Source organism: Apteryx mantelli, chromosome 2 (genome assembly GCF_036417845.1).
Source record: "Apteryx mantelli isolate bAptMan1 chromosome 2, bAptMan1.hap1, whole genome shotgun sequence".
NCBI classification, from domain to species: domain Eukaryota; kingdom Metazoa; phylum Chordata; class Aves; order Apterygiformes; family Apterygidae; genus Apteryx; species Apteryx mantelli.
The window spans coordinates 116,779,838-116,806,768 of NC_089979.1; the positions used below are offsets into that span (position 1 = coordinate 116,779,838).

At 40.0% G+C, this 26,931-nt stretch overlaps 1 protein-coding gene across 1 annotated transcript; it reads left to right on the top strand.

Moving 5' to 3' along the window:
• Positions 1–1,825: 1,825 nt before the first annotated feature.
• Positions 1,826–26,931, top strand: DCLK3 (doublecortin like kinase 3). The gene is made up of 5 exons (XM_067292448.1): positions 1,826–1,895; positions 16,117–17,999; positions 24,565–24,697; positions 25,630–25,797; positions 26,671–26,931. Exons 1-5 carry the CDS (start codon positions 1,826–1,828, stop codon positions 26,865–26,867), a joined length of 2,451 nt encoding a protein of 816 aa, XP_067148549.1. The 3' UTR covers positions 26,868–26,931.

Here is a 26,931-nt window from a genome sequence, read left to right on the forward strand (position 1 = left end):
CAAAGGTGTTTGTGTCAGACTGTATTGCTCCAAAACAGTGAAATACTGTGGAAGTAAAATCATAGAAGACAAGATAGTTAAATGGGGCAGCAGGACAAAACTTTCAGTAAATGAAGAAAATCAGAGTGTAAAGAATATGTGTTTAAATGTTCTGATTGGTTCTGTTCATAGAATTTAAGGCCAGGAAGATACAGCACTAAGTTGTTTAGTCTGACCTCCTATATATCTCTAGCCATTACATTTTATCTAGTTATCCCTGTGGTAAGCCCAATAACTTGTATTGGGGTAAAGTATGTTTTCCACTTCTTGTTTTATTTGAAGGTTTCAAGAGATGAAGGAACCAGAGCTTCCCTTTGTAATTTGTGCAGTGATTATTCACTCTCCTTGATAAAATTTCCAGTTTGAATTTGTCTGACTTCAGCTTCCAGGCATTGATTCTCTTTATTCTTTTCCTCTACAAGATTAAGGGACTTTTAGTTCTTGGTATTTTGTCCTATGGAGACACGTACACGCTGTTATCAAATTGCATCTCCTCCTTCTTCATAAGATAAACAGACCGAACTCTTTTCATGTAATCAGTTTTGTGGCTCGTTACTTCACTCTCACCGATTTTTCAAACATACCTTTACAAATATGTGTATCAGATGTGTAGACAGTATCCCAGGAGCATTCCAGATGCCGCAGTACGGAGAGATGAAATTGCCTTCTCGCTTGTCCTCTGCTTTATCTCCCAATCCTGCTGCTCTCCTTGGAGAGCGCTGCATGGGGAGCTGGCGCTGAGCTGCCGGTTTTCCAGAGCACTTGCCAGTCTTTTCTGAGCCGTCACTTTTCTGAGGTGCGTACAGAAGAGGGGACTGACCGTAGGGCCTCTGTCCCTTGCTCTTCAGTGTATATTTTTGCATTTGCCAGCAACCAAAGGTGTTGTGGGTGAATGAGCCCGGGTTGCCATGTGACTGCCCTTTATGGAGGCCTTGCCTTCTATCGTCTACTTGTCGTGCTGCCGATGTTTCTGCCAACTGCCAAGGTACCAGCAATGATGTTAATTTGCTTCTAAATCACTGACAAAAATTAAATAGCACTGTGCCTGAGATGAGTCTCTTTGCAACTTCATTAAATACTGCAACTATGATTCTCAAATTTTATGAGGTCTGCTGGGCAACCAGTTGTTCATGCATTTAATATATGGTTTTTTTTACACTGTTTAGTGCTTGTTTTTAAATCCAAACCAAGTTAATGACTTACTAAGTCTACTCCATCCATGACTTGGCATTTAAGCAGACATTAAAAAAAAAAAGTGCATTTGAACTAATCAGTGGGCTAGCGCTTGCTGTGTCCTCAGTCCTTCCACCTGAGGAATAACATTGTGCATGCCTGAAACCACGCGGGATGCCTTCGCATCACCCTTTAATAAAACTCCAGTGCCAAGCTGGAGACCTGGATGCCCAAGGGGGGAAAACTCAGTTTTTGGTGGCTGGGGATGGCCCCACTCAGGCCGTGGGCGAGTCGCCGACACGAGGGGAAGGCAGGGGCAAGGCGAAGAAACGGCGGTGGCGGGGGGTGGACGAGAAGCGAGGCGAGAGGGGGGATTTGGGAAAGGGGCGAGGGGCGCGGAGATGGCGGCGGGGGGCGGCGCGCTGCCCCGCGCGGCTGCGGGGGGGCGGGCGCGACCGTTGGTGTGGCCATTGCCGCGGCGCCGCCTCCCAGCAGCTCCCCTCCCCTCACGGCGAGGAGGCGGCGCGGCGCGGCACCGCACCGCACAGTGCGGTGCGGTGCGCCCCGGCCCCAGCGGATCGGACCGGACCGGACCGAGCCGAGCCAAGCCGCCATGCCGGCCGCCGCGCCGCCCCCGCTGCAGCCCCCGGCGGGCTCCTGCTGCCCCTACGGCCACTGCGCGGGTGAGTGCGCCCTTCCCTCGCCCCCCGCGGCGGCCCCCCTCGCCCCGTCCCCGCGCCCTGCCTGCCCCGCTCCCCCGCGGCGGGACGCCGGCCTTTGGCGTGAGTTTTGAGGGCGATTTCGGCCGGGCGAGCTGGGGGCAGCCGGACTCCGGCTCTGGGGGGGCATGACCGGGCTCCGGTGGCGGGGGAAACTTCCTCCCTGGCCGTTATATGTTACTGCATGTGTTAACGTTGCGTGTATATACTACTGACCTAACTGCTCTAGGGTGCGTGAGCAGGGAGCGAGCACTGCTTGCCTTGTGCAAGCCCGGCGGTGCTCGCCGCGACGGACGGGGGAGAGTTTCTGTGGCATTTGAGCTTGAAATTAGGATAGAGTGACTTAGGAAAGAGTGATTTCTGCTCCGGGGTGAGCTGGGGAAAAGCCAGCTGTGGCTGAATTCCGGCAACAGCTTCAAAGACAAGAAAATCTTTTAAAAAGGTGTTCCCCAAAGATGCGAAGTTGGGATGTTTATTCCGCTGTGCTCATCACCTGGGTTGTGCAACATTCAGTTGCTTTTCTTGGAATAAGGAGAAGTCGCCCTGCTTTGTATCATAAGAAAACCTAATGAGTTTTGTACAGCCTTTGGGAAATGGAGCAAAATACTACTAAAAGGAGAATAAGACGCTACTAAAAGGAGAATAATTCTTTGCTGCTTCATACAGAGTTGTCGGAGGTCAGGCTAACCTTCCTTTTCCCAGGCTGAGAGACCACCTAAGCAACTGTAGAGGATACAAAAGCAAGCTTTATAATCTGAAGGTTAAATCATTGTTTACTATTCTGAAAGGCATGGACAGGGTCATGTGTATTGCAATAAAAATCAAAGATGAGAAGTCATTTGCAGTCCTCTAATACTTGCTGTGAGTATAGTTCACTTGAAATAAATGCTAATAGGCCAGTAAGATAGCACTGATGCTGTGTAAAAATAAACAGTATTTGTTCCAAAGATTTGTAGCTGTTGCACAGCCGTGTGTTAAAACACATTTAGAGACTGAATTTTCTCTCACCTGGTGTTCAGTTTGGAGATTACTACAGTTGCAACTATGTGGGTTACAGGTTTAGGCTTAAAGGGTGGGGAAGGCTATTGTGCCCTGAGTGTCGAATGTAGATGCCTTGAGGTGCGGTAGCCAAACCACCCAGCTGTGCCTTATGGAGCACAAAATGCCGCTTCTGCTCTTGCATACCCTGACTTCTGTAGTGAAATCAGTTACACTTGCTCCTGTTTAATAACAGAATGGATATGTATAGGAAGACTATTCTGTAACTTTTCACTGTGTGGCATGATTTTTCTTCCATTCCTCGGTAGTCAGGACTAAATGGGCCACTGGTTTAACCTAATGGGACAGTTTTCAATTTCTGAGAGGCTATGCTTGGAAACAGCTCTGTATTTTGAAGCTTTTGCTACACAGTGTACTGAAATACTTCTTTTAAACAAGACCTCACAACTGTGTAAACAAACTCTCGCTTCCTTCTCTGAGCCTGTAGGTTTCAACCTGTATTGTGTGAGGGGTTAATCTAATAGTTTATCTTGCATATTTTTGCTACTAACTTCATAATATAAATAACAATATATGCATATGCACATATTTAGAAAAACCTTGTTCAAGTTCTGCAATTCATTATACCTTTGCTATCCTGTAGCTTTTGATCCAATTTCTTTTGCAATGTTTGGAGTTGTGTGTTTCATGTAGTATACTTTTCTATGGAGACTGGTCTGAAAAAATATCAGTTAAATTATTAATCAAATAAAAGCAAAAGAACAAAGAAGTGGGTAGATAAGAAAAGAAGCAACTTAAAAGGTCTTTGGAGCTGAGTAAGTGGGAGCCATGGAAAAGCATTTACAAATTAGAAGAAGAGGGGAGGAAAAAAAAAACACTTCTGCTTTATGGTTTCCAAGGAAATACTTCCTGTCAACTAAGAAAGGACAAGAGAAAAAAAGGAATGTGGTGTTAGTAAAAAAAAACAAACAAAAAAAACCCAAAAAGCCAACCCCCCAAAAAAACTTGATGAATTTTTCAAATGTAGTAGAAAACTTTCTGATGCCTTCTCTAATGACATGGGTATCAAACAAGTGCCCCCCCCCCGGTATTCTTTTTCTTTATCCCTCCTCTTAACGCTTTCTTGTGTTTTTTTTTTCTTGTACACTCTGAATGTAGTTTCACTCCTTGAAATATTGAGAAGCAGAGCACAGTCACAAAACAGCTGTCAAGTGATCTAAAGCTTACAAAATACACTACAACTAGTTTATGTAGTACAAGTGCAGCCACTACGTCTTCAACAGCAACTCCATTGTGCTCTTCTCAAGAGGCGGCTGCATATTATAGTTGAGGAAGCTGTGCTGCGGTTCTTTAGATAGAATTGATCCTGCAGAGTTAGACCTTTCTTGTATTGTAATGGGTGTGGATCTACAGATATGGCATTACTCTCCCCATAAAAGCTTTTGCAGGACATGTCAGCTGAGGGCTAGCCTCTGGTAGTAAATCTCCATACATGGTTCGTTAACCTGAATTGGTTAATTGGGCTTAAAGTGTCAGCACAGATAAGATAATTTGGTTTTAATTCAAGTGATTGGCACATGTTCAAGACCCTGAAGTTGAGCTGTTCTACTGTTACCTTGTCTTCAATGTTGTCTTAAGTTAATTGACTTGGGCATGCTAATCTGAGTTTTGAATATATCTTTATCTAGTAGTCTCACGATAGACTTTGTATCTGACTGCACTGCAGTGCTTTCTAGTCATGTCCTACCCAGCTTCTCTATTTTGGTGTTTGTGGGACTTTCCACATGTGGTGACTAAGGGAGGTTGTGTGGGATTCACTTCCCAGTTTCTAAGCTCACTTAGCTTTACATTGCTTTCTACAGCTCTAGGTTTGTAGAGATCTGGAAGCTGGTCCTTCCTTCTTTTCCAACAGTTCTAGGGCTAATGGAGTGGGGTTTTGTCACTGTATTCCCTCTTTTGCTTTGACATGATGATTCCTAAATATTTAACAACACTTGAAATCAGTGTTAATGTAGATTTTCTTGTAAATGTAATGAGCACTAGAACATTATGGAACATTCAGCAGTCTCATTTAGATTGATCCAGCTCTCACTGAAGGCAATGTGAATCTTTTAATTAGCTTCAATGTAACTTAGAGCTGAAAATGTAGAAATGGAAAGAGGTGAATGTGAGTTTTTACAGTACGCTGTTTCCAGGATTTCCTTGTTTTCAGGGTAGGTGGTCTTTCCTTTAGGAAAATGTCCACTAGATCCTGGAAGCAGACTGAAAAAGGGCAGGGGGAGCTACTGCCTCAATTAGTTCTAATGTGAATTTGAGGTTTTGGTATTTGTCTTCACTGCAAATGGAAATCAGGTACATTTACCAGCTTCCCTCTGTTATTAGTGTAATTCTCTCAGTCTAATTGTTATAAGAATGCAAAACAATTACCTATGCTAAGTATTCTTAGAAGCTTTCAGTAATCATTCTGAAAACACCATCTCCCACTCGATCAATGTTGCTAGCCTGCACGTATATTTTAGCTTTTTAGTTTTCATATCACACCAAATAATGTACTTAATAGAAATGCTGAGAAATGTCTGGTAGTGTGAAAATTCTGAGCTTTCTGCTTGTCATCATGCTTTTAAATATAATTAGCACTGGCTTAGAGTTTTGCCTGGAGAAAAAAAAAATTTCTTTTATAAATGGTGCAAAACAACTGGTTTTGCAATGTTGGCTTTAATATATGACTCTCTTCTTAAAAAGTGGATCTGTAATAATGGGATTGGAAATTCCACTCTTACACGTGAGTTAACATCTCTTAAATGTGCTAAATTTCCAAGTAAAATGTTTGGATAATTGCCACTTTTGCAAACTAAACAGAGAATCAGACTCTAGCTGGGTCTTCTCTTCAGTTATGCAACAATGTTATTAGTAATAAAGGTTTTAGAAGCCTAATTAAACCCTCAGTGACACCTCTGCAAGCCCTCTAATTTTCATTGGTTTTGCTCAGTTGCAACTGATTAGTCATCAAATTGAGATTTAGGAAGCAATCCAAGTAAAATCTGATACAAAAATAAGCAGAATCCTGCTCCTTCCATTGAGACAGCATTGGCTAACAGGATTAAAAAGCAATGAAAACTTACTTTGTGATGAAGCATGAATAAGTAATTTGAAATATATGATAGTTCAGGAGTCCAGAACATCAACGTGAAACTCCTTGGACACTGAACCATGAGAAACACACAGAGAGCTTTAACAGATGGATAATTGCAAATGTGGCAGTTGTGTAAGATGCTTTTCTTTTCTTCTGCTAGTTCTGCCCCTCTCCTGAAAGATGTTCTTGATGGAAGGTCCTGGATTGCATAGCTCGCTTCCCTAGTTACTGGGACCGTCCCTAAACCTGTCAAACTACAAAAAGCAGGCATAGCTGTTACCAATAAAATACACAGGGCTGTCACCTTTGAAAGAAATGAAATAAATGAGCAGTTTTATCATGTTCTTTTTTGGTTTTATGCAGGGTAATAACTTAAACTGAGCCTCACATCTCCAAATGCACTGCTTCATTTCATGTGCAGTGCACTTCATCTTTACAGATTATGCATCTGTATACTTCTTTAAAGGAGTTTCATTATGCTCATTTTTTAATCTGCTACCTTTAGAATGTCAGAAAGAAAAAAAATAATGGAAGTGGGGTTCTTCTCTTAAAAAAAAAAAAAGAGAGAAAGAAAGAAAGTAAAAATGATGGCACTTGTGACTCATTGCCAGACTACATGAAATCTTTACCTTCATCTGCTGCTCTGGGGGTGATTCAGCTCAGTTTAACACTAACACATGGCAATAGCCATATGTGTTTGCTGTAAATATTTTATTTTTTAATTACAAATGGCTTAATTTAGAAAATCTTAAACTGTACAGTGGGCTTGCTGTGGACCTGCAGGGGGAGCAGATGAGCTGATAGGAAGGTAACTTTTGCCCAACCAGTATGGATGGATGGGGAAAGGGAGTGTAAAACTGTCAGAAAGCAAACCAGGCTGCCCTGCAGCAGTCTGGCCCCAACTGCTTAGTTTCTGAGGGGAGCCAGGTGGGAGAAGGCCAGGGCAGACTGCAAGGAGGCTCTGAATATTTAGCAAAAAGGAGAAAAAAGAGGAAAGGAAAAAGCTGAATTCATTTTCTTTGAGGAGAGAGAAGGAAGAATGGCTGCTAAATGTCTTTTATCCATCATGGTTCTCAAATATGGTAAATACAGTCGCGTGTTCCTGTGTGCTGAGCCTCCTACATGCATATCACTGCAGGTTGGCACTGGAGGTGTGGGTGACAAGGAGGCAGCATCCATCTTCAGAATGGAAAAATCCGTAGCTTTCCTAGCTCTAGCAAGGGATCCAGTGTGGGGATCACTTGGTCTCCCATCCTCAGCTGAAGTCCAGCCAGCTGCAAGGTTTTCCACCCAGGCTGTCCCTCCAGACAGCCCTTCCCACCTGAGGAAATCCTTAGCCACAGCATCTGTCTGCTTTGCAGCCGCTCTGTACTCTTTACCCTCTAGCATCTCCCATAAACTGAGGGATCCATATACCAAAACTGGCAGCGAAAAGGAGAGTCTGAAACGGGAGGGAGGGGGAAAGGGACTAGAGTGAATGCCTGAAAAACTGGGGAAGAATGAGAATGGACCTTCATGGGGCTGAAAGACTTAGAGATATCTGGTTTCCAGTTTGCATGACATAATGGATGTTTATTTTATTCTTCAAATCAAAAGCTTTTATTTTTTACATGCTGTCAGCAGATATGTTTTAGTGGTCTTCTTGCATGCCAGGGGCTTGTGAGGGCAGGGAGTGGATACAGAAGTGTGTCTCTCCCTTGCTTGTGTCCTCTAGGACTAGTCTTTAATGATGTTTTTTCCTGACTGCTGACGTTTTGGAGCTCGCTTAATAGAACAAGACGTAATTTGGCCGGGAGAAACTTTAGTCCTGTTGATGATGTGCGGGAAAGAAGGAACCCAACTTGACACACAGTTGAGTTTGCAGGGCTGACAGTTAAAGGAAAAATAATACTCCATGCAAATTTAAGCATGCTTGATGTGAAATTGTGAAAGATAATGAACTTGGAATTCCATCATACTTATTTTATAGGACTTTTAGGACTAAAACTGTATATTTATAAGACAGATACATTAATAATATATCTTTTTATTTATATAAATTGGAGGTGGATGTGCTGGCATGAATGCGATAGGAGCTGCCCATAAAGGTAGAAGAAATAATGTTGTAGAAATTAAGCTCATTCCCTTTTTATTGTGACAGTATTAAAATTGTTTTTGAAAGATTCCCACTGATGAGCAGTATTTATGATACTGGATGTAATTTTGTTTTCATTCTGCAGCAGTAGATAATGCAATTAATAATTCTTGCAAATACTGTGATAGGTAATTCCTGATGTTGTCTGCTAAAATACACTTCAGTTGTCTAAAAATACTTAGATTGTGCTTATCTCATTGGTTCAGGAAACCACGGTTATGATGACCAGATGATTTACAGTACTGTTTTATTGCATCATATAATTTGTATTTGCCTCACTGTCTAATATGTCTTGAGCACATATCATTTGACCAATGTGTTTCTGTCAGAACAGGTACTTAAAATCCAACATTATTGAAGTTACAAAGTCAAGCCTTTACAACTATTGATTAGTGATGTTGTCTTCCCCCCTGCCCTGCTTTGTGTGCATTATGATATAACCATTAATTGCACTATCAGTTGTTATTTTCCCTAGAGTCTCTGACTCCATTGGTGCATAGGATGGACAAAGCTTATGTAATGAGCATCAACTCACTGTTTGCCCCAGTTGTTCATGCGTTTCATGGCATGCTTTTTGAACCCTGCCGTGAATATGGTTTATTAACTTCCTCTTGGGCTTTTCTGTCATGCTTATCCTTACAAGAGCAGAATACTTCACAAACATGGATTAGCATCTTTGTGATAGCTCTAAAGAGAGTGCATTAACTATGTTTTTCTGAGTGGGAGTCAAGGTGCAAAAATTAAGGTCAAAAGTCCTTTAATTCAGAGAAGAATGCAATCTGAGATATCCAGGCCCGCAATTTTGGGATGACTTAGTGTTTTGTATGTGTTGTGTTATAATACTTTATATGCCTGAGGTACAGCTTCCAGCAAATTTTGTTGCAACTGTGACCATCGAATACTTTTGCAGATCAGGTCCTAGGATATTATTCTGGGCACCAGAATGTAATTGTCACTGAAAAATCTAGGTTAAGTCAATTGCTTAGAAACTCTGTGGAAGTGTCTGGGATAAAATCCATTTCTCTAAAGCTGTAGTCCCTTACCTTGAGAAAACATTCTTCCTCTTCTGTATTCTTTCACAACACACTTTTCAACTGCTGTGCTTGGAGAGATAAGGTTTCTGTAGACAACAGGCTTTTTCACTGCATGGTCCTGATGCTGATTTTTCTGTTAAAGAGGATCCACTGTGGCCCGAAGGGGCCAAAGGAAAAACCTTATGTGCTTGTAAACTATCTTTTATGCAAGGAGATGGTGAATTGAAGTTGTGTTGATAACTTTAGTTCTGTCTTCTCTTAATAATGAACTTAGTGATGTTCTTTTAGTACAGCTATCTCTTCGTGTGCATGTAGTTTCTCTATTCTTTTAAAAAAATAATCTAGGCGAACTGCTATGGTAAGTGACAACAGGAGGAGGTAGATGTCCTTTATGAAGAACTGCAACAGAGCAGACCAGGGATGTGAGGACAGTTCTGTTAGTGGCTTCCAAGCCTGTCCTTTTGCATAAGCTCAGGGTCCAACCTGACTTCCTGGCCCATCTTGTTCCCATCCTCACATTTACTGGTTCCCATTTCCAGTCTCCCTCTGCTTCCACTTTGTCAGCAAAGTTCATAGGAATTGCTGTCAGCCAGTATCTAAATATGGCCCTATTTGCCCCATCTCCTGCAGCCTTTCCCAGTCCTTTTTCCTCCTCACTTGTGACTTCTTAGCCCTCTCTTTTTCTTTTATCCACCCAGTCCAGATCTCCAGTCATTCCTGTTTCAGTTCTGGCACTGGCACTGCTATAGCCAGTTTGGATTCTGGACAGAGTGATACCCAGAAGAGTAATGTCCCCCCTCATTTCCTTTCCTATTCCCAGCCCTTCTGTTCTCACCCAGCAAGTTCTAGGTTCCTGTCCCAGCTCCTCCTCCATTCTGTCTCATTTGCCTTCCCCCAGTTGACTTCCATTTTTAGTCCTTTTGCCAGGGCTCCTCATCTCCTGTCTTTTAAGTAATTCCTTATCCTGGTCTCTTTTCTGGTGCCAGTCCATCTTTCACAACACACTGGAGCACTGAGTGACTTCTCTTCTCCCTAGTCCTGTTTATCTGCCTGTACACGTATTTGTCTATAGTCTTCGTTTCTTTTGTTAGCCAAATCCTTGTGCTGCTTGTTTGCTTCCAGCTTCCCTTCTGACAAGCCAGTTCCATTCTCCTCCATTTCCCTTATTAACTTTCAGTCTCCCTGTGAGAGGCTCCAGCCACTGTAACTTATCCCAAACTTTTCATTCAACCGTCCAGCCTTTTCTTATCAATGTGCCTCAGTAGCTGTTAAAAGGGAAGAGAAATTTTTGAAGCTTGAGCTGCCCCTCAAGGGCATACACCGTGCCTCTGATCTGTGTGAGCCTTTTGAGCTCGCTCAGGCTGGAACTAGTGGGGATTTTCCTGCTGAGTTTGGCATTGTCTCTTACTGAGATCTTGTGAAATTAGACTTCCTTTTCTATGTAAAATTTTATATGGATAAAATTGACATGGGGTGACTACTTGCTGCTGCTGCTGAAGTAAAGGCCCATCCTAACTCAAACAAAATCTCTGTCCTAAATGTCTGGAAAGCATGGCAAGGAGGCAAGGGTGAGCAGGAGGAAAGGAAGGAGGGGGTGTTTCCGCACCCTCAGCTATAGTTATTTAGAGAAAAACTCACCAGTGTTTTTGAACCTGGTAAAACAATGTCTTTTTATCTAGCCTTTTTCCTAGAAAGGCTAGACAATTTCACCTGAAATATTTAAAAAGAGAGAAATCAACTTTAAGCAGTTACTGGTGTACTAGATTCTATCCCAAATAGTTGAAACTTGAAAATATTATAAGCTACTAAGGAATGGTTCCTCTAAGAGGAAGTGTCAGCAACCATCATAATGGATGTTATGACAAACCATACCTATAATAAATATATAGATTTTAAAAATAATCTTTTCACCTGATGTCCTGTATATTTGGACAGAACCTTTCCAAACTGGACTGACAGGCCTATGTTTCCAACAAGTAGGGCTGTAAGCGATGCCCATGTAAAATTTACTCACTGTAAAAGGATGCCTGTGATCATATATTGTTTCTGTGCAACTAATTTAGTACATTCATCAGACTTGTCATACTACTTCTTCTTCAGTCTCGGGCAGTTACAGTGTGCACTAGCCCTGAAAGTTGCAACATTTAATAATTTACAGCAAGAAGAGGAGATTAAGATAGTATACTTCTAGAGGACTCGTATTACATCCTGCGGCTGACTGGTGATGAGTACTGTTAACTGCGTGAATTACATACCTGGCTGCTCTGAGCTAAAGGCAGTCCAGAGAGACTCTTCTCCTTTGGTTACTTTGAGATACTTGTGGATACTTTGACATAAATAAAATGTTTTGGATTCCAATTAAGATTCTTCTTTCTGTCGTCTTTGTTGTTTTGCATGCCCTCAACAAGAATTGCTGGGGCTTCAGGAAAAAAAAATTTTTGGTTCTGCTCTTTCACTTCCCATTTGAAACAACATTTTGTTTATGCTATCTTGGGACTGATATGTCAAAAACACTCCCAGTTACACCATTTCTGTTATGTGCAACTTTACTTTTATGAATAACCCTACTAATGTTTTAGGGAGTTTTCACAACTGCTTTTTTAAGTGGAGGCTTTCATATTGATCCAAGGCCTTCTAAATTGCAGGGCTTAAATAAAACCATCTTATTCACAGAAAGTGATGCCATAACTAGATCCTATTTCAGTGTTCCCTTCAATTTTAAATTGTGTTGTAATACTCTTTGTAAAAATTTAATTCCACTGCAACCTGTGACTTGATACCAGAATTAGCTGCTGGGTAAACCATTCAGTTAATTACTGAAACTGTGATCTCAAGAGGGAGAGCCAAGAAGGAATGCAAGATGAGTGGAAACATTTTAATTAATATGCACAAACTTAGAGACTGGTCAAGGGAAAGGATAAGTTTTGAAGGGCAAATGCCAGCAGTAAATTAATTGCAATGATATGGTGTTTGCCAGAGGTCACATACTAACCTTGGTGTTGTAGGGCTGTAGCCATTTGTTAAGATATAGTTTGGTTGGAGCCTTGCATGCACACCTTATTCAGAGCTGAAGTGCCTTGAATTTCCTTTATCTTATTCCACTTCCAGAGTGGGAACCAAAACCCTCCAAGGAAAGGTCTGCTAGAGGAAATTTTGTTTTGTTTTCAGTAGGATTGTCTGTAGGATTTCAGTTTCAGTAGGTTTCAGTAGGATTATCATGAATTTGTGAATTGGCTATTAAAAATGTACCTCAGAAACTGTGCTTGCTGCAGCAGCTGTTTTCTCTTCAGGGAGCCCTTGTGCTCTGGCCAACAGATGGCTGAACTTTGCATGCGCACTACCTGCTCAGGCCCGCAAATCTCGTGTGTCTCAGCCTTCCTGCTTCCCTAGGGGCTGGGTGTGATCAATTTGCCCCTGGAAGACCATGTTCTTCCTCATCCAGAGCTCTGTATCTTTCTGCAAGTCTCAGTTTTCTTTTTCCAGTGCTGCTGTGTGCAGCTTAGGTGGGATCCATGGTGCCTTTTACCAGTCAGGCTGCCCTGCTGCTTCCCCTCCATAGCAATAGCCCTCAGCACCCTCCTCTGCCTTGGTGCTCTCCCACAGTTTTCTGCCTTCTTCAGCTTTTGCATCATCCTATATACTGACATTTGGTGAAACACAAACATATAGATAGAAGTGTATATGGGTAAAAATAGACTTGCATGCATTCAAACATATTAGCCTTTACAAGAAACATGCAGATTTTTTCAACCATTAGATCTCAGTAAGACATTAAAAGAAAAAAATGCATTTTCCAGTCATTTTTTCACCAGTGTATCATTTGTCAGTACTCCAACTCATTGAAATGCGTTTCTGATTCCCATCTCCCCTTCCTCCCTCTCCTACTTTTATATAAATATGGAAGCAAGGTTTTGAAGTAATATAAATTGTAGCTATAGGATTGCCCATAGCTATAGGATTGTATGTATATGTATGTATGAGTGTATGTATATGCCCGTGATCTTTTCATAGCTTTTTAGAAATGTTTGTTATTGCTTTAGGTATATGAACTTTCAGGAAAGATTGGGGCTTACTTCATATTTTAACAAGAATGTATCAGGTAAAATAAATGCATCTTAACAAGAAAATAACTAATATGTATAGCTGTCGCAGGCAAATTAAATTAATTTCTTAATTTATGTGGTATTTATATAGATTAGTCATTTTGACCACTTTGACAAAATTTGGCACTTCTTCTTTTTCTCAGAAAAGTTTAGGAGATATCCATATGCATTTATTTAAGTATTTATGTAACTTCCTTTTTCATGTTAGAAAAAGGTGTGAGATTCATTCTTATTCTTAAAATGATTATTTTAAAATTTGTGATGTGTGTCAAACTATTTTTGTCTAGGAATTAAACCAGTTTAAAATGTACAAAACCACATCCCTGGATTGTTTTTATTAATGAAATACAATTGCTTACAGGCCATTAGTTACAGAGAAAAATTAAACTGTTTTCTGTTTAAAGCTTAACTGCTTTAGTAAAGAAAGGAAACATTATCCATACTCAGTTAACTGAAACAATCAACAGTGCAGCCAGGTACTTAAAATGAATGACTGTGTTTGTAGAAAGGTGTGATAATAGCAGCATAGCTTGGAGAAACATAATCTGTGGGAAAAGTCATTGTTAGTGCAGCATTGTTTTTATGTTGGACCAAGATTATAAGATGAAAAATGTGCACTGTTCCCATAAGCAAGATAATGCTTTGATGACTGTACACAAGAATCTGAAAATGTTGATCAAATTCAGAGCTTCAGCAGTTCCTGGTAACCAACATATTGTGGAATTCATTTAGATTTCAGAGAACTATTATTACATCTGATTTTTTTTTTCCATTCAGAGTAGGCTTTTATTTGAGTAGAATGTAAATACCTGATACTGAAAAATCACTAGCACATATGTAGTCATCTTTCAATAACAAGAGATCATCTTTAAAAAGTAGAATGAAGACAGAAATATCTTGCTCCAGTACAACCACCAAGCATTAGTCACACATAGCTCTTATATAATGCTTACGTCTTCAATCAGCATGTTGACAGCTGGGCTTCTTTGTAATATTTATTTGGAGAAAAAAATTCTCTCTCATTTGGCAGAAGGGAGAAAATGAAGACAAGAGTTAAGGCAAGTGCTTAGCTGGTGAGGCTTATGTTTCAGAAGTCTCCATCATTGCAGTACCAAACCAAGCCATTATCAGAGTGGAGATTCGTAACAGTGTCTTCCTATGTCATACTTTCCCCACTCAGACTCTGTGTTGCCTTTTGGATAGGCTGTTTTTGAGGAAAGGTGAATGAATGCTGCAGCCCTTGTTGGGAGAAAGTAGTTTTCCCTTTCATTTGTTATTCTAGGTATGAAGGCATATTTTTTTCACTCTGTTATGACTTGATGAAAGGCACAAATAAAAATATCTAGCTTGAGATACTGAAGATGATATTTCAGCATTTGAAAACCAAAATGTGATAGGCCTAAGCCTGCAAGAGCTCTTGAACATGTGTATCTTAACTCTAGCACCAAGAAGAATGTTCATGAGAGTGAACTCTCTCACACTGTGGCTATTAAATCATAATATTGTGTAAAAATGGGCTGAATTCTCTGGAAGATAAGCCATTTGTGTGTGGGAATTTCATTGCAATGGTCCAATAATCATTTTGGCTACTTTCTTTTGGCTTCATCCTTTTAGTTCAAATATATTGAATCTTTGTTGCCAACTAAACTGTAAAACCATTAAATGGAGTTGGAAGCTCAGTGTGATCTCATTATGAAAGTTTATTTCTTATGACTGAAGACTTCCATTGCAATCAAGTTCTAATCTTAATAAGTGAAAGAAATCAGAGTATTTAAGATAGTGTTATTATTCTTAGCTCATTGTTTTGTATATAGATAGTGACTTATGTTATAACTTGGTTTGGCTGTAACTATGTATTAGGTTTTCAGTTCTTCCTTTCTGGAATTACGTGTGAAGAATAGAGCCATTTTATTTGTTGATTGGGGTTTCAAGATGAAATCCTGCTGGGAAAACTGCAAATGTGCCTGGGGAGGATTCAGGACTTTTTGCTTTTACATATGTTTTAGAATAAAAAAGTCAAAGCACAATATCAGAAAACCATGATTCAACATCAAACAGAATTAAAAGAGTTTTTAAGAAAAAAATAAATTATATTGTTACTAAATGTACTACAAACATTATTATAAAATTATAGCAAAAGTGGTACTTTTCTTTAAGGAATTTCCTTTTTCCCCCCTATTTTAAATTTACTTAATTTACAAAGTAAATAAATGGTCCAGGAAAAGTGAACAGCAAGATAATTATTTTAAGAATACAAGGCTGCACTCAAATAGCCATCTGGTAGCAGTTTTAAAGCAAAAGTACTTCATTTCTCTCACATCATGCAATTTAATTGTGGAACTTGTTGCCTCAGGGTTTGCAGTGGTGAAAGTTGCAATTGGGTTCAAAATGGAATGGAGTGGGTTCATGGAAGTTGGATCCATTACAGGATGTTAAACCCTCTGGATAGAATTCTGGCATGAGTAACCCTATATCTGAGGATTGCTGGAAACTGATGAGATACAGGAGAAGGATCTATTTGTTTCCAATATATTTATCTGAATAGTGTCTCTCAGTCATAAAATGTGTGCGGTATTTGTTGAAGTGTGTATTTTCTGACAAACTTAATGTTTGTAGTTGCATGTATATGGAGTTACTCCCTGATGGCGGTTTAAGTGCTTTATAAACATTGCATGCATGTATCCTGACTTTGAGACCATGTACACTGATGCATGGAATACTATTACTCAGAGACATCTGATGATGGATAATGAATAATATTTCTGCTGTTTGTTTGCTCTAGGACATCGAGGCTTGTTTGACCATACATCACACAATCCAAGTTCAAAAGTAAAGGAAAGGAAACTACAAGGGACTTCTTCTGTTGATCAAGGAAACTTTGGAAAACCATGTTTGAGTGCAAATAGTTATAGTTCACCATTTTTTAATCGCCGGAATGGTTTTCACACAATACATTCAGAGCATAGCCCTGTGAAGCCAAGGATTGTTACTGTGGTGAAACCCAGTGGACATGCACTCAGAAAGATAACCTTGCTTCTGAACAGAAGATCGGTCCAGACTTTTGAACAGCTGATAGCTGACATTTCAGAAGCTCTGGGATTTCCACGCTGGAAGAATGACCGTGTGAGAAAGCTTTACAATCTGAGAGGTAGAGAAATCCGAAGCGTTTCTGACTTCTTCAGGGATGGTGACGCCTTCATAGCTGTGGGGAGAGAGCAGCTCACTTTGAAGAATCTGGAACTGGTAATACAAGAACTTTATCCGGATAATCCTTATGCTGTCAGTGCAATTCAGCAGAATGAGGAGCAGTCCCAAAAACTGAAGAGCAGGCTGTATGACAAGGCTTCAAAAGTGGACAGTGGCTTTGATGAGACAGAAGTTGCCAAGAACTGCAGTGATGCCGTGTCTCCCAAACTGATAGCCAGATGTGAAGGAAAAAGTCAAGCCAAGACAAGGCAAGAGGGAAAGATGAAAACCAAAAAAAAGTGGACTAGAGAAAGCTGGGATGGTGAGCAAGGGGTGAAGCCTTCTAGAAAAGCCCGAGAAGGTGAGAGGCACTGTAACCAAGAGAAGAGTCCTGAGAAAAGAATAGAAGAGAGTTCAGAGGAAGTAACGAGATGTGAGAAGTGTCAATGGGAAAGGCAGGCCAGACAAAAGTTACAAAAGGAAAGGCAGGCTGAGACCTCATTTGAGAACAGAGACCTCAACACAGGCACATGTCAGAGGTACCATGTAGAAAGGAATGCAAAAGCCAGGAATTGCCGAAAATCTTCAGAAATTTCTCTGGAAGCTGAGAAAGTTGGACTGAAAGATAATGGCTGTAGGAGGACATGGAAGCACTTACATAGGAACATTAATGAAGAGCTGGAAAAGCAAAAAAGGAGCATTGAGAAGGAAAGGGGTCTAGAGAGGCATGAAAACCATGAGAAAGGAGTAGTAAAAATCAAGAAGAATGCTGTAGAAGCACGGCAGGTAACTTGTGAAGTGAAGGAAGAGAATGGAAGTAGCTGCATAACTAACCAAAGTGGTTGGCTAATGAAAGATACTCCAAAAGATGCAGAGAAACCATTGAAAATACACAGGGAGGGCAGAGAAGGGCAAAGGACTAAAGAGGAGGGTGCCAGAAGAGAGGGGGATATTCTACACAGGGACAATGACGTGAGACGACCAGAAAAAGCAGGAGAGCGCAGAATGAATAAAGAGGAAAACAAGGCTCAGGGACTGGAAGACACAAGCCGGAGGCATGCTATTAAAAGCAGAACTGATGTGGAAAACCACTATGAGATTGGCAGGACCATTGGGGATGGGAATTTTGCAGTGGTGAAGGAATGTCGCCACTGCATCTCCCAGGAGATCTATGCCATGAAAATTGTTGATAAGTCCAAGCTGAAGGGGAAGGAGGACATGATGGAAAGTGAGATTCTGATCATCAGGAGTCTTTCTCATCCCAATATAGTAAGCTTAATTGAAGTGTATGAAACAGAGGCTGAGATTTATCTAATCCTGGAGTATGTCCCAGGTGGGGACTTATTTGATGCAATCATAGAAAGTGTGAAGTTCACAGAACACGATGCTGCTGTCATGATCACTGACCTGTGCGAAGCATTGGTTTATATTCACAGCAAAAACATTGTTCACAGAGACCTCAAACCAGAGAATCTTTTGGTAAGTATTGGCACTAACAATATATATGTGCAAGAGCTGGATTTATTTTTCTTTTTGTTATGGATCTTTGGATATTTCTTAAGAAAATACAGTGCAGAGAAGAGGTACTGTAGCAGTAAAGTTTGGAAAAAAAGAGTACAATTTTGAAGTGAAAGTAGCCTTCTGGTTTGCTTTGCATATATCTGCTGTACACTGCTGATAGTAGTGCCTGCAGATAGAAATTCATGTGTAAGTGACCTGGCTTTCTTGCATAGTGAATTTTTGCATATTTCTGGAAATCAGGTCTGTTATTTAATATCTGACTTCTAGGTATCCAAGCTTGAATGCTTTGCATGAAGCAAGTGCTGAATCATAAGGCATCTCCCTTGCAGACCGGAATGTATTAAAATTGCCAATTCAGCTTATTAATTTGAAGCTCTCTTTGTTAACTGCAGTCACATTCTGCAGACCAACATGCTAGTCCTCTCCTGTAGCAGTTTCTGCCTTGTGATGATTTTGTTTCTCAAGAGCAGAAGTATGATGCAGTTGGTTGTAATAATCTGAAACTGCAAGATGAGTATTTCAGTGAATTATAGCACTGAGCACTAAAGTCAGCCCAAGTACAACCCTTGTGCCAAAAAGCAAAATTCTTTTTTGCAACACATTTCCGAGGCTACATTCTTTGCATTCAGCACTGAAATCAGTTGAGTTACTCACATGAGCTCCCTTGCCAATCCTATGTCTTATGCTTTTGCACTAAAGTTCCAAAATTTGGACCATATAGAGACCATGTTTTTGCAAATCTAATTTGATCTGCTGGTGGAAGATCACAGTTAGCCAAAAATGGGTTATAGGCAATTTGGTCTTATGTGCCATTCAGTTCTTTAATGGAATTAATATTGGGAAGGTATCACTGGGAATTACTGGACAAAAAAGACAGCATAGCTTGTAGAATAAGCAGAGATTGGACAAGGATGGGCGTGAAAGGTTTGCTCCTGAATCTCTTAATCAACCAATAGTATGTATACTAGCTCCTGCTATGCAACCTGGATAGTCTGAAGAAGATTATTGGTATGTAGGCTGCATGTAAAGAAAAGATGGAGAGTGCAAGTGGTTGGTTTGCGGAAAGAATTGTGTTTCTAGGCCCTGCCTTCATGCTCATTGTTTTGATGTGAAAGCAAGACTTCACTCAGAACTGAAGGGTGCTCTTCCAGAGGCTGGAAGAATTTTCCATTTTGAACCAGGCTCTGCTCCTTCCTCTTTACTGAAATTAAACTGGTACATGTGAAACACCTGAGACCAGATGCTTTATTTCCCTTTATAATGTGTAATCATCACAATGACGCAGGTAAGCAGAAAGAGGGGTGTGATACAGATCTGTTCAGATTGTTTTCACATTTAATTTGACTCTCTGCTAAACAGAGATTCCTGGGCAGCGGCAAGTTTTGTAGCATTGGAATAATCACGTTGTCCATTCTGGCTAAACATACATGTCAGAAAATATTTTGCAGGGACAAACTTACTCCTGGCCTGTAGGTATTTTGCTTTATCATCAGGGTCGCCCAAACTGAATGCGAAAAGACTTATCTGTTGGAGTTTCCCCTTGCTGCTAAGTGACTGAACACCTACCTTATATGTAGTTTACATAAAGCTTCCCATTGAAAAATTAAGGTAAGTAGTAAGTTCAACAAGTCAAATGAAGTTATAAATTGTTGATAGTATTTTGCTTATTTGTAGATATTCCAGTGGAACTTACCCCTGCCATTTAGTGCAGAGGTGTGGGAATTGTACCAACCCTGTCCAGCAGCACAGGTCCCTTCTGTAAGGAATCCTTCTCAGAAGGGTATTTTTAATCACAGTGTTTGGGAATGGTACTTAGCAAGGTTTTCACGTGCTATCCAATAAGCATCTTAGTAAATACAAGTTATCTAAGTGAAGATTTCTGTCTTTCTGACCTAAAAGGTGCTGTTTCTGACTTCTTGGAGTCACTGAAGCAGTAACGGAGTAGGAAGGACTGCTGCTGCTAATCTTAAAGTGTCAGCCAGAGCTGAACAGTAACAAGCGTTGAAGAAAAATTCATGGGCTCATCCAGTGTTGGCAGGTCAGGGGCTGTGGGTAGTCTACTGGAGAGGAAGCACAGTGCTGTAAGTGCTGGCATCCTGAAACATCACCTTTTCTGTTCTGGGTTGTGGGATACCTCTCACTTCACTTCAGATTGCTGCTCTGTAGATGTTTAAGTCTGAGCTAGCTTTCCTAGGCTCTCTTTGTACATAGTGAAAAGAAATAGGCACACACATTAGGCTGTTGAATCATTTATCCTATTTTGGATGTCTGTTTTTGGTCAGGTGAATCCTGTCCTTTCTCTTTCTTGCCTGTAATTTTTCCATATTTCTTAAACCTTTCTAGCAAATGGAGAATGGAAGAAAAAACATCCTTAGTCTTTTTTCCTAAAGCAATGCGTCTGTCTGCTATAAACCTGCTATGTGTGAAAGTCTAATCCTGCTCCTAATGACTTTTGAGCGTACTGGCTAATTTCCATCAGAGTTGACAGAACAGCAATCTGAGGAAGAAATATTTCTACAAGTTTCATGCGAATAAGCAGCCAGGGAAAGAAGGGAAACCCTATTTCTACCTACCACAGAAGGAAAGGTGGAAATACACTTTGATGTCTCATGAAATGTAAGGTTATTCACACAGGACAGAGTTGGAGACCTGGTTTAATTAGTTCACTCTTGTTCCTCTTGTAGAACTGTCCTCTAGTTATTATACTTCTATAACATCCACAGTTATCCCTTTTTGTTCCCCCCTCCCTCTCTTACTGCTGTGGCTGCCAGCAACTTCCATGCTCCTTGCAGCATAACTGTGAGGCAGAAGGGTGGTGACTGCATTACAAAAACAAAATCTGTTTGACAGCTGGTGTGAAGACAGCTGCTCTGACTCCCTCCTGTCAGCTAACACAGTCACCTGATTTAGGACTAGATGTTTAACAATAAAACCTTTGCTACCAAAGATGAGCAATATGGTGTATTTAGCCCCACAAAAGAAGCCAGTCACTTCTTTAATGCTACCTGGAGGAGCATAGGAGGAACAGAATTTTCTAATGAGGTTCTTGGCTAAAGGGCTTTTTAATTCTACTGGAAGTGACATTTCTTGAGTTGTGGGTTAGAAATCGGTTTCAAAGTGCGGTGGCTGTTTTTCCAGTTTATGGCTGTAAAAGACCCAAAGTCACAACCTTGCCCCTTCTTGTATCAGTGATTGTTAATTTATCTCCTTGATGCTTCCAAAACATGCCAGTATGGTAACTGTGTTTAACATTGGGCTTTATAAATAATAATATAACTGTTATAGCTTCTCATACATTTGAGTTTTTCCTCTTTTTTCTCCTTTTCTCTAAGTTTTCATATATGAGAACTTCAAGTTTAGCTTTTCTCTCGTTTAACTTCAGTTTTGTGATACTATCTACAAATACACAAAGCACTGTCAGGGATTTCCAAATGCATTTGAGTTAAAATCCTATTTAACCGGTTGCCTGTCAGGAGCTTTCAGTATGATAAGCCTACACAGGGAATTTTCTGTAAGATTTTTTCATAGAGGTATTCTTCTAGCTAGCAGCAAGAGAAGTCTGAAACTCAAGTATATAAGCAGTGCTTTCTCTTTAGCTCTGAGTATCTCTTTCTAATATACAAAAGTCCTGCTATCATGATGTCTATGTGAAGAATCTGTGCTACCTTATGTATTTGCATACAGAGGAATATTTATGCTATAAATCGCCATCTTAAACGTCCTGTTGAATTTCACAGTGTAGATGTGGAAAACATACAGGAACATGAAGAGGTGGCAGTCATCAGCAGGCAGGAGAAAGAAGAAGGATCAGTTTGCCCCTTCTTTGAAGATGAATTTGGCTTTCTATTAGAGATGGCTGTATTAAAATCTTCTAGGTGGAAGACTGGTTAGTCTGGTTAGCTGGACTAGTTAGAAATACAAAACAGTATTCAAATATCCCATTATGGCATCTGCATTCGAGAGAGTGGTGAGCAGTTTTGACTGCCTGCAGTCCAAGGCTACCAGACACTTCCCTTACAGTTGAAGGACACAAATATTTATAATGCCTAAACTGGCTGCTTATAGAAAGTGTACTGAATACTGTTCCTCCTTATCTCTGACTCTGTAGGTAGTTAAGACAAGGCAGGCCTTTTAAATGGGCTTTTGGAACCATTCTTTGTCTTGAGTGCAGATGCTTTAATAGGTATCTTTTTAGGCATCACGGGAGGCTAGTATGATCATCTAATGTTACCATTTTTGTTTTGTTAGCGCCATTTCACATTGGCTCTGCAGAGTGCATATTGTAGGTGTGGGAGGCATGGTTGGATTTCTCTTGAGCAGGCTCTGGATTTCTGTCATGCTGCTGTGAGTAAGTACTCTGGCCTCAGAAGAAACAAAAGTGACCTAGGAACCTTTTGTTTCAGAGTGGCATATACATTTCTGTGTTGAAAAGAATTTACATGCTTTTCTGCTGCCAGGCAATGGAATGGATAGACTGGAGTGTACAAGGATTGGGATCCTTCACCTGAGCTCACTCCACGTGAGCTGAGTTTGAGTTGTTCTGAGCATAGTATTGCTGAAGATGCTGAGGAGCTCTGGGCTGAGGTTTTCAAGCATGCCGGCAGGTTACACGCTTTCTTTGAAACAGTTGTCATGAAGCTATAAAAATATACCCAAGTGCCTACCAGTTTGGTTGTTATGTGAAATGAAAGCTTACTGGTTTTGTCCTGGAAGAACAGACAGTGCAGTATTGCCACCTTGTGCTCTGTTGAGAGATTAGAGTTTGATGTCCTGATAAAAGAAAAAGTATAAGTGTATTTCACAAAGCAAGACAACCAGATGTTCCCAACTGACTTTGGTAAGATTGGGATTAGGACCAGTGACCCACCTTGGTTTCTAAATGTTTACATAAACATAAAACTGATATTTGTCTTAGAATGATAGCATGCAGGATATTAGTGGAAATCTGTGTGATACAGTTTTGTTGTGTAATTTTAAAAGCTTTATATGTATAATATAAAATATATTCATACTTGTATATTCATAGAATATATAAAATTGAAATTTTCCACTGTAACTTTTTTAGCATGCTACCACTATTACTCATATGCTTCAAATCTAAATTCTGTGTATAGATGCTTCTCTAGGAAGTAACTGTTACCTTTATATAATTTATTTTTCATTTTTCTCAGCTGATGTGTTCACAGCACATCATGACAAAACATCATGAAGTTGTCTGCTTTTAAAAAATAAAAAGATGGCTACTACATTTTACCTTTCTCCAGCAAAAGTTTTTACTGCCTGCCTGTAGTAAACTTTATTTTCAGTTTCACACTGAAAACTGTTTTTTCTTAGGAAAACAACAAAACCCCAAAACTTTTTGTTGGTTGGAAACTAGAAGAGTGTTCATAATTGCTATAAAGAAGACAAGCAGGGATTATTTGGCTGTAATGTAGGAGAGCAGTTGTCCCATCTGTGCCCTTTGCTGTCTTATAACAGAGACTATCTTGAATTTTTGGCCATCTCAAGCACTGTCTGGTGGCAAAGTGTGAAGTGTTAAAGCATGGTGTATGTCTGCCGTATCATATTCCAGCTTGTCCCTTCAAAACCTGTGAGTCTGGATTTCCTTGGGTTTCTTGTAGACATGTTCACTGCAGGTCTTTTCCCTGTAGTTACAGAGATGGACAATTTCTCATTTAAAGCAACATGACACTTTTTTAATTCTTAAAGAATGTTGGAATATCAGTCACCAGTATTAAGAATATTGATATGTTTTATTACCTTGCTATCTTGTTCATGACTTGACCTTTGAATATTTTGTTTCTTAAAATAATGTTTCATTGACCACATTACAAATTAAAGAAAAACAAAATTAGAATGGGAAGAAGTGTTTTGACTACTTTCCAGGTGGATGTAGGAGATGGGAACTGCAAGAGACACACATTTAGGAGGATATTTCACTTGGATCTATTACTCCAACTCTTAATATGTAATGACTGTGACTCATACTTGTTTTCAGGGCAGCAGATAGAGTAGCAGAATAATTTGCAAATAAATGAAGAGTTGTTTGGTTTTTTATTAGACTTTTATGAGGGAGTTATGCTTTTTGGGTGACACTGTGAAGTCAGTAACTTACCTGGGAATATCACGTTTCAGCGTAAAGAAGCTCACAGCTTTCCTCTCTCCAAAGGGAAAGAAGAACTTGTTTTCACAAGGGAAGAAAATTAACATTGAATTCACTCTCCTTTACTTTTCATCCTCCTACCTTTTCATTTCTTGGAGGTTAGAGTGTGCCAGAGCTTTTAGAACAAAGTTTCCTTTTCCTTTATTGCTTCTCCTCTTAATTATATACACCAACTTAGTATACGCAAACAACTTTCTAAATACTGTTTATCAAAATGCTGTTTCCATTTCATTTTGATTTACTTGAAAGCATTACTCTCAGGACTTACTTCTTCCTGCTTATTATTAACTGCTTCCTTTATATTTTGATGTCTTCAAATGAATCTGGACTAAATATGTACATTTTTTTTGTTGTGTATAGGTTCAGCATAATGCAGATAAATCTACTACACTGAAACTAGCAGATTTTGGCCTTGCAAAGCAGGTTACAAAACCCATATTTACTGTGTGTGGAACACCAACATATGTTGCCCCTGAAATACTTGCTGAGAAGGGTGAGTGTATATATTTATAATTTTTAGTAAATCATATGATTACTCTGAACTTTCTAATCATGGAAATATTCCAGAATGCTTCAACCTATCGATATGTCTTTACAGGGTAGGAGATGGGCTAGCAGTATAATCTGTGAAAGGAAAGAAAACCTTTTAGCTTTTGAGAAACATAAGCATGACACCAGTCGTATCTGCGGTTTTAAAGTTTATGGTAACGTAAATGTGATATTTTTCAAGCAGGCAAGACATAAAATGCCATAGAAAATAATTGCTGAAATGGGGTAAATGAGGAAGAGTTCATCTTACAACCTGAGGATAGTCACCCCCATTTCATGTTTGCAATCCAAACAACTCCAAGGCCCATAATGATGCAAAAAGATTGTGAAAATATATCCCATACTTACATAACAACCCCAAACGTAGTTCAAATCAGAAGAAGGTTTGGCAATTTCATATCCAAAAAGATTCAGACCTGGAAAAGAGTCAGTTCTGTTGATGACTCAAGCAAAGCTATTTCTGTTTCTTGTTCTGTGGAGCTGGGTTGCGCATCTCCAGTTATATTCTGTTTCAATGGAAACTTGGCACTTTCGTAGTGCTTTTTTGGAAGAGAATCTGAGAAGGACTATTTTACAAATAAAAGCTGTGTTTTTTCAATTAGGCTCCAATTGACACTGGCCTTGTGAGACAGAGAATGTGTTGAAGAAGAGAGGGACTTTGGGAGAGCTGTAGTTATTAACAAACAGTACAGCTCAGCTTGAAAACATGGTGTACCAGCCACTCATTCTTTGGCTGACCTCATCTTTTCAAGAAACAACCTTCTGTGTTTCTTGGAGAATGGAAGAAAAAAGTTTCCTACCATTTATGACTTTTCTCTCTAAAACAGGACTTTTGGTAAAAGATAGTTAGCCTGTGGTTTGTCTTTTTCTCCTAAGGTTATGGGCTTGAAGTTGATATGTGGGCAGCTGGTGTGATCCTTTACATTCTCCTCTGCGGTTTTCCCCCTTTTCGCAGTCAGGAACGTGATCAAGAAGAGCTGTTTCAGATTATACAGCTGGGTCATTATGAGTTCCTTTCCCCATACTGGGACAATATTTCTGCAGGTAAGAGTCATCGTTTATACCATACCTGAGAAGTGACAGACTTCTTCCCTGGAATGGTATGGACACATAAATTCCACTTTTGGACAGAACAGAGACGTTGGTGAACTTTGGTGTTGTCTTCAAGGTCTGTTTTGTGTGAATCTGTATTTGTTTCAAATCTGAAGTTGATCCTCTGGTAGTATCAATGTGAATGTGAATATCGGGTATGATTGGTTTAACTGATTACTCCCTTTCTGAGGCAAGAGCAAGGATTTTCCTCACCTTGCTTGTATGAATTGCCTCCATGAAAAAGGTACCACAATCGTATGTTAGATTGATAACCTGAGAAGGAAATTCTTGCTCTAAAGAACTCTGTGTGGATTTTCCATTGAAATCTATGGGGTCTGCACTTAGTAATCTCTTTTCTCCCACAGGCTAGTATAGTGTCCTTATGCATTTTTCAAAACTGAAAACCCTAAAACCCCTCTCTCCCTGAAAAACTTAAACAGCCCCCTTCCCTTCTCCCCACCCCCAACCTCTTTCTCACTGGAGTTCTACAACTTTTATGCTCTTTGAAGGATCAGATACCCAACACTGATTCCTGTGAATGAGAGCCCCTAGCCTGATGCCTACAGCATACTTTCCAGATTAAGTTCCCTTCCCTTTTTAAATCTCTTTCTATAGGGCAGAAATGTATCAGTAAGGGACATGGTGGAGATTTGATGTCTCTTGCCTGTAGTTCTAAATCCAGTTGCTAGGATATCTCCTGGGGTAGCCGCAAAAGTCACTATGGTAAAATTAATAGGAAAAATGAGAAGGATGTTTTGTGTAGGTATAACTGCCTGCATTATCACATCACTTTTCTCCTCCCTCCTTTTCTGTCTTTCATAATAGCAGCAAAAGACCTCATAACCAGGCTGTTGATAGTGGATCCCCAAAAGCGCTACACAGCACGACAAGTGCTTCAGCATCCTTGGATCAGAACAGCTGGAAAAACTAACAACAGAAATTTGCAGAGGGAAGTGACAAAAAATATTGAGCGTCATTTCCGGACCCAGCGCCGCAAGGAAGCTGCAGATGAGGACACCTGAAGTCCCTTCAAATTAATCTAGTCATCTTTTTTTTTTTTGATTAATTAATGACTTTTGTTTTCTT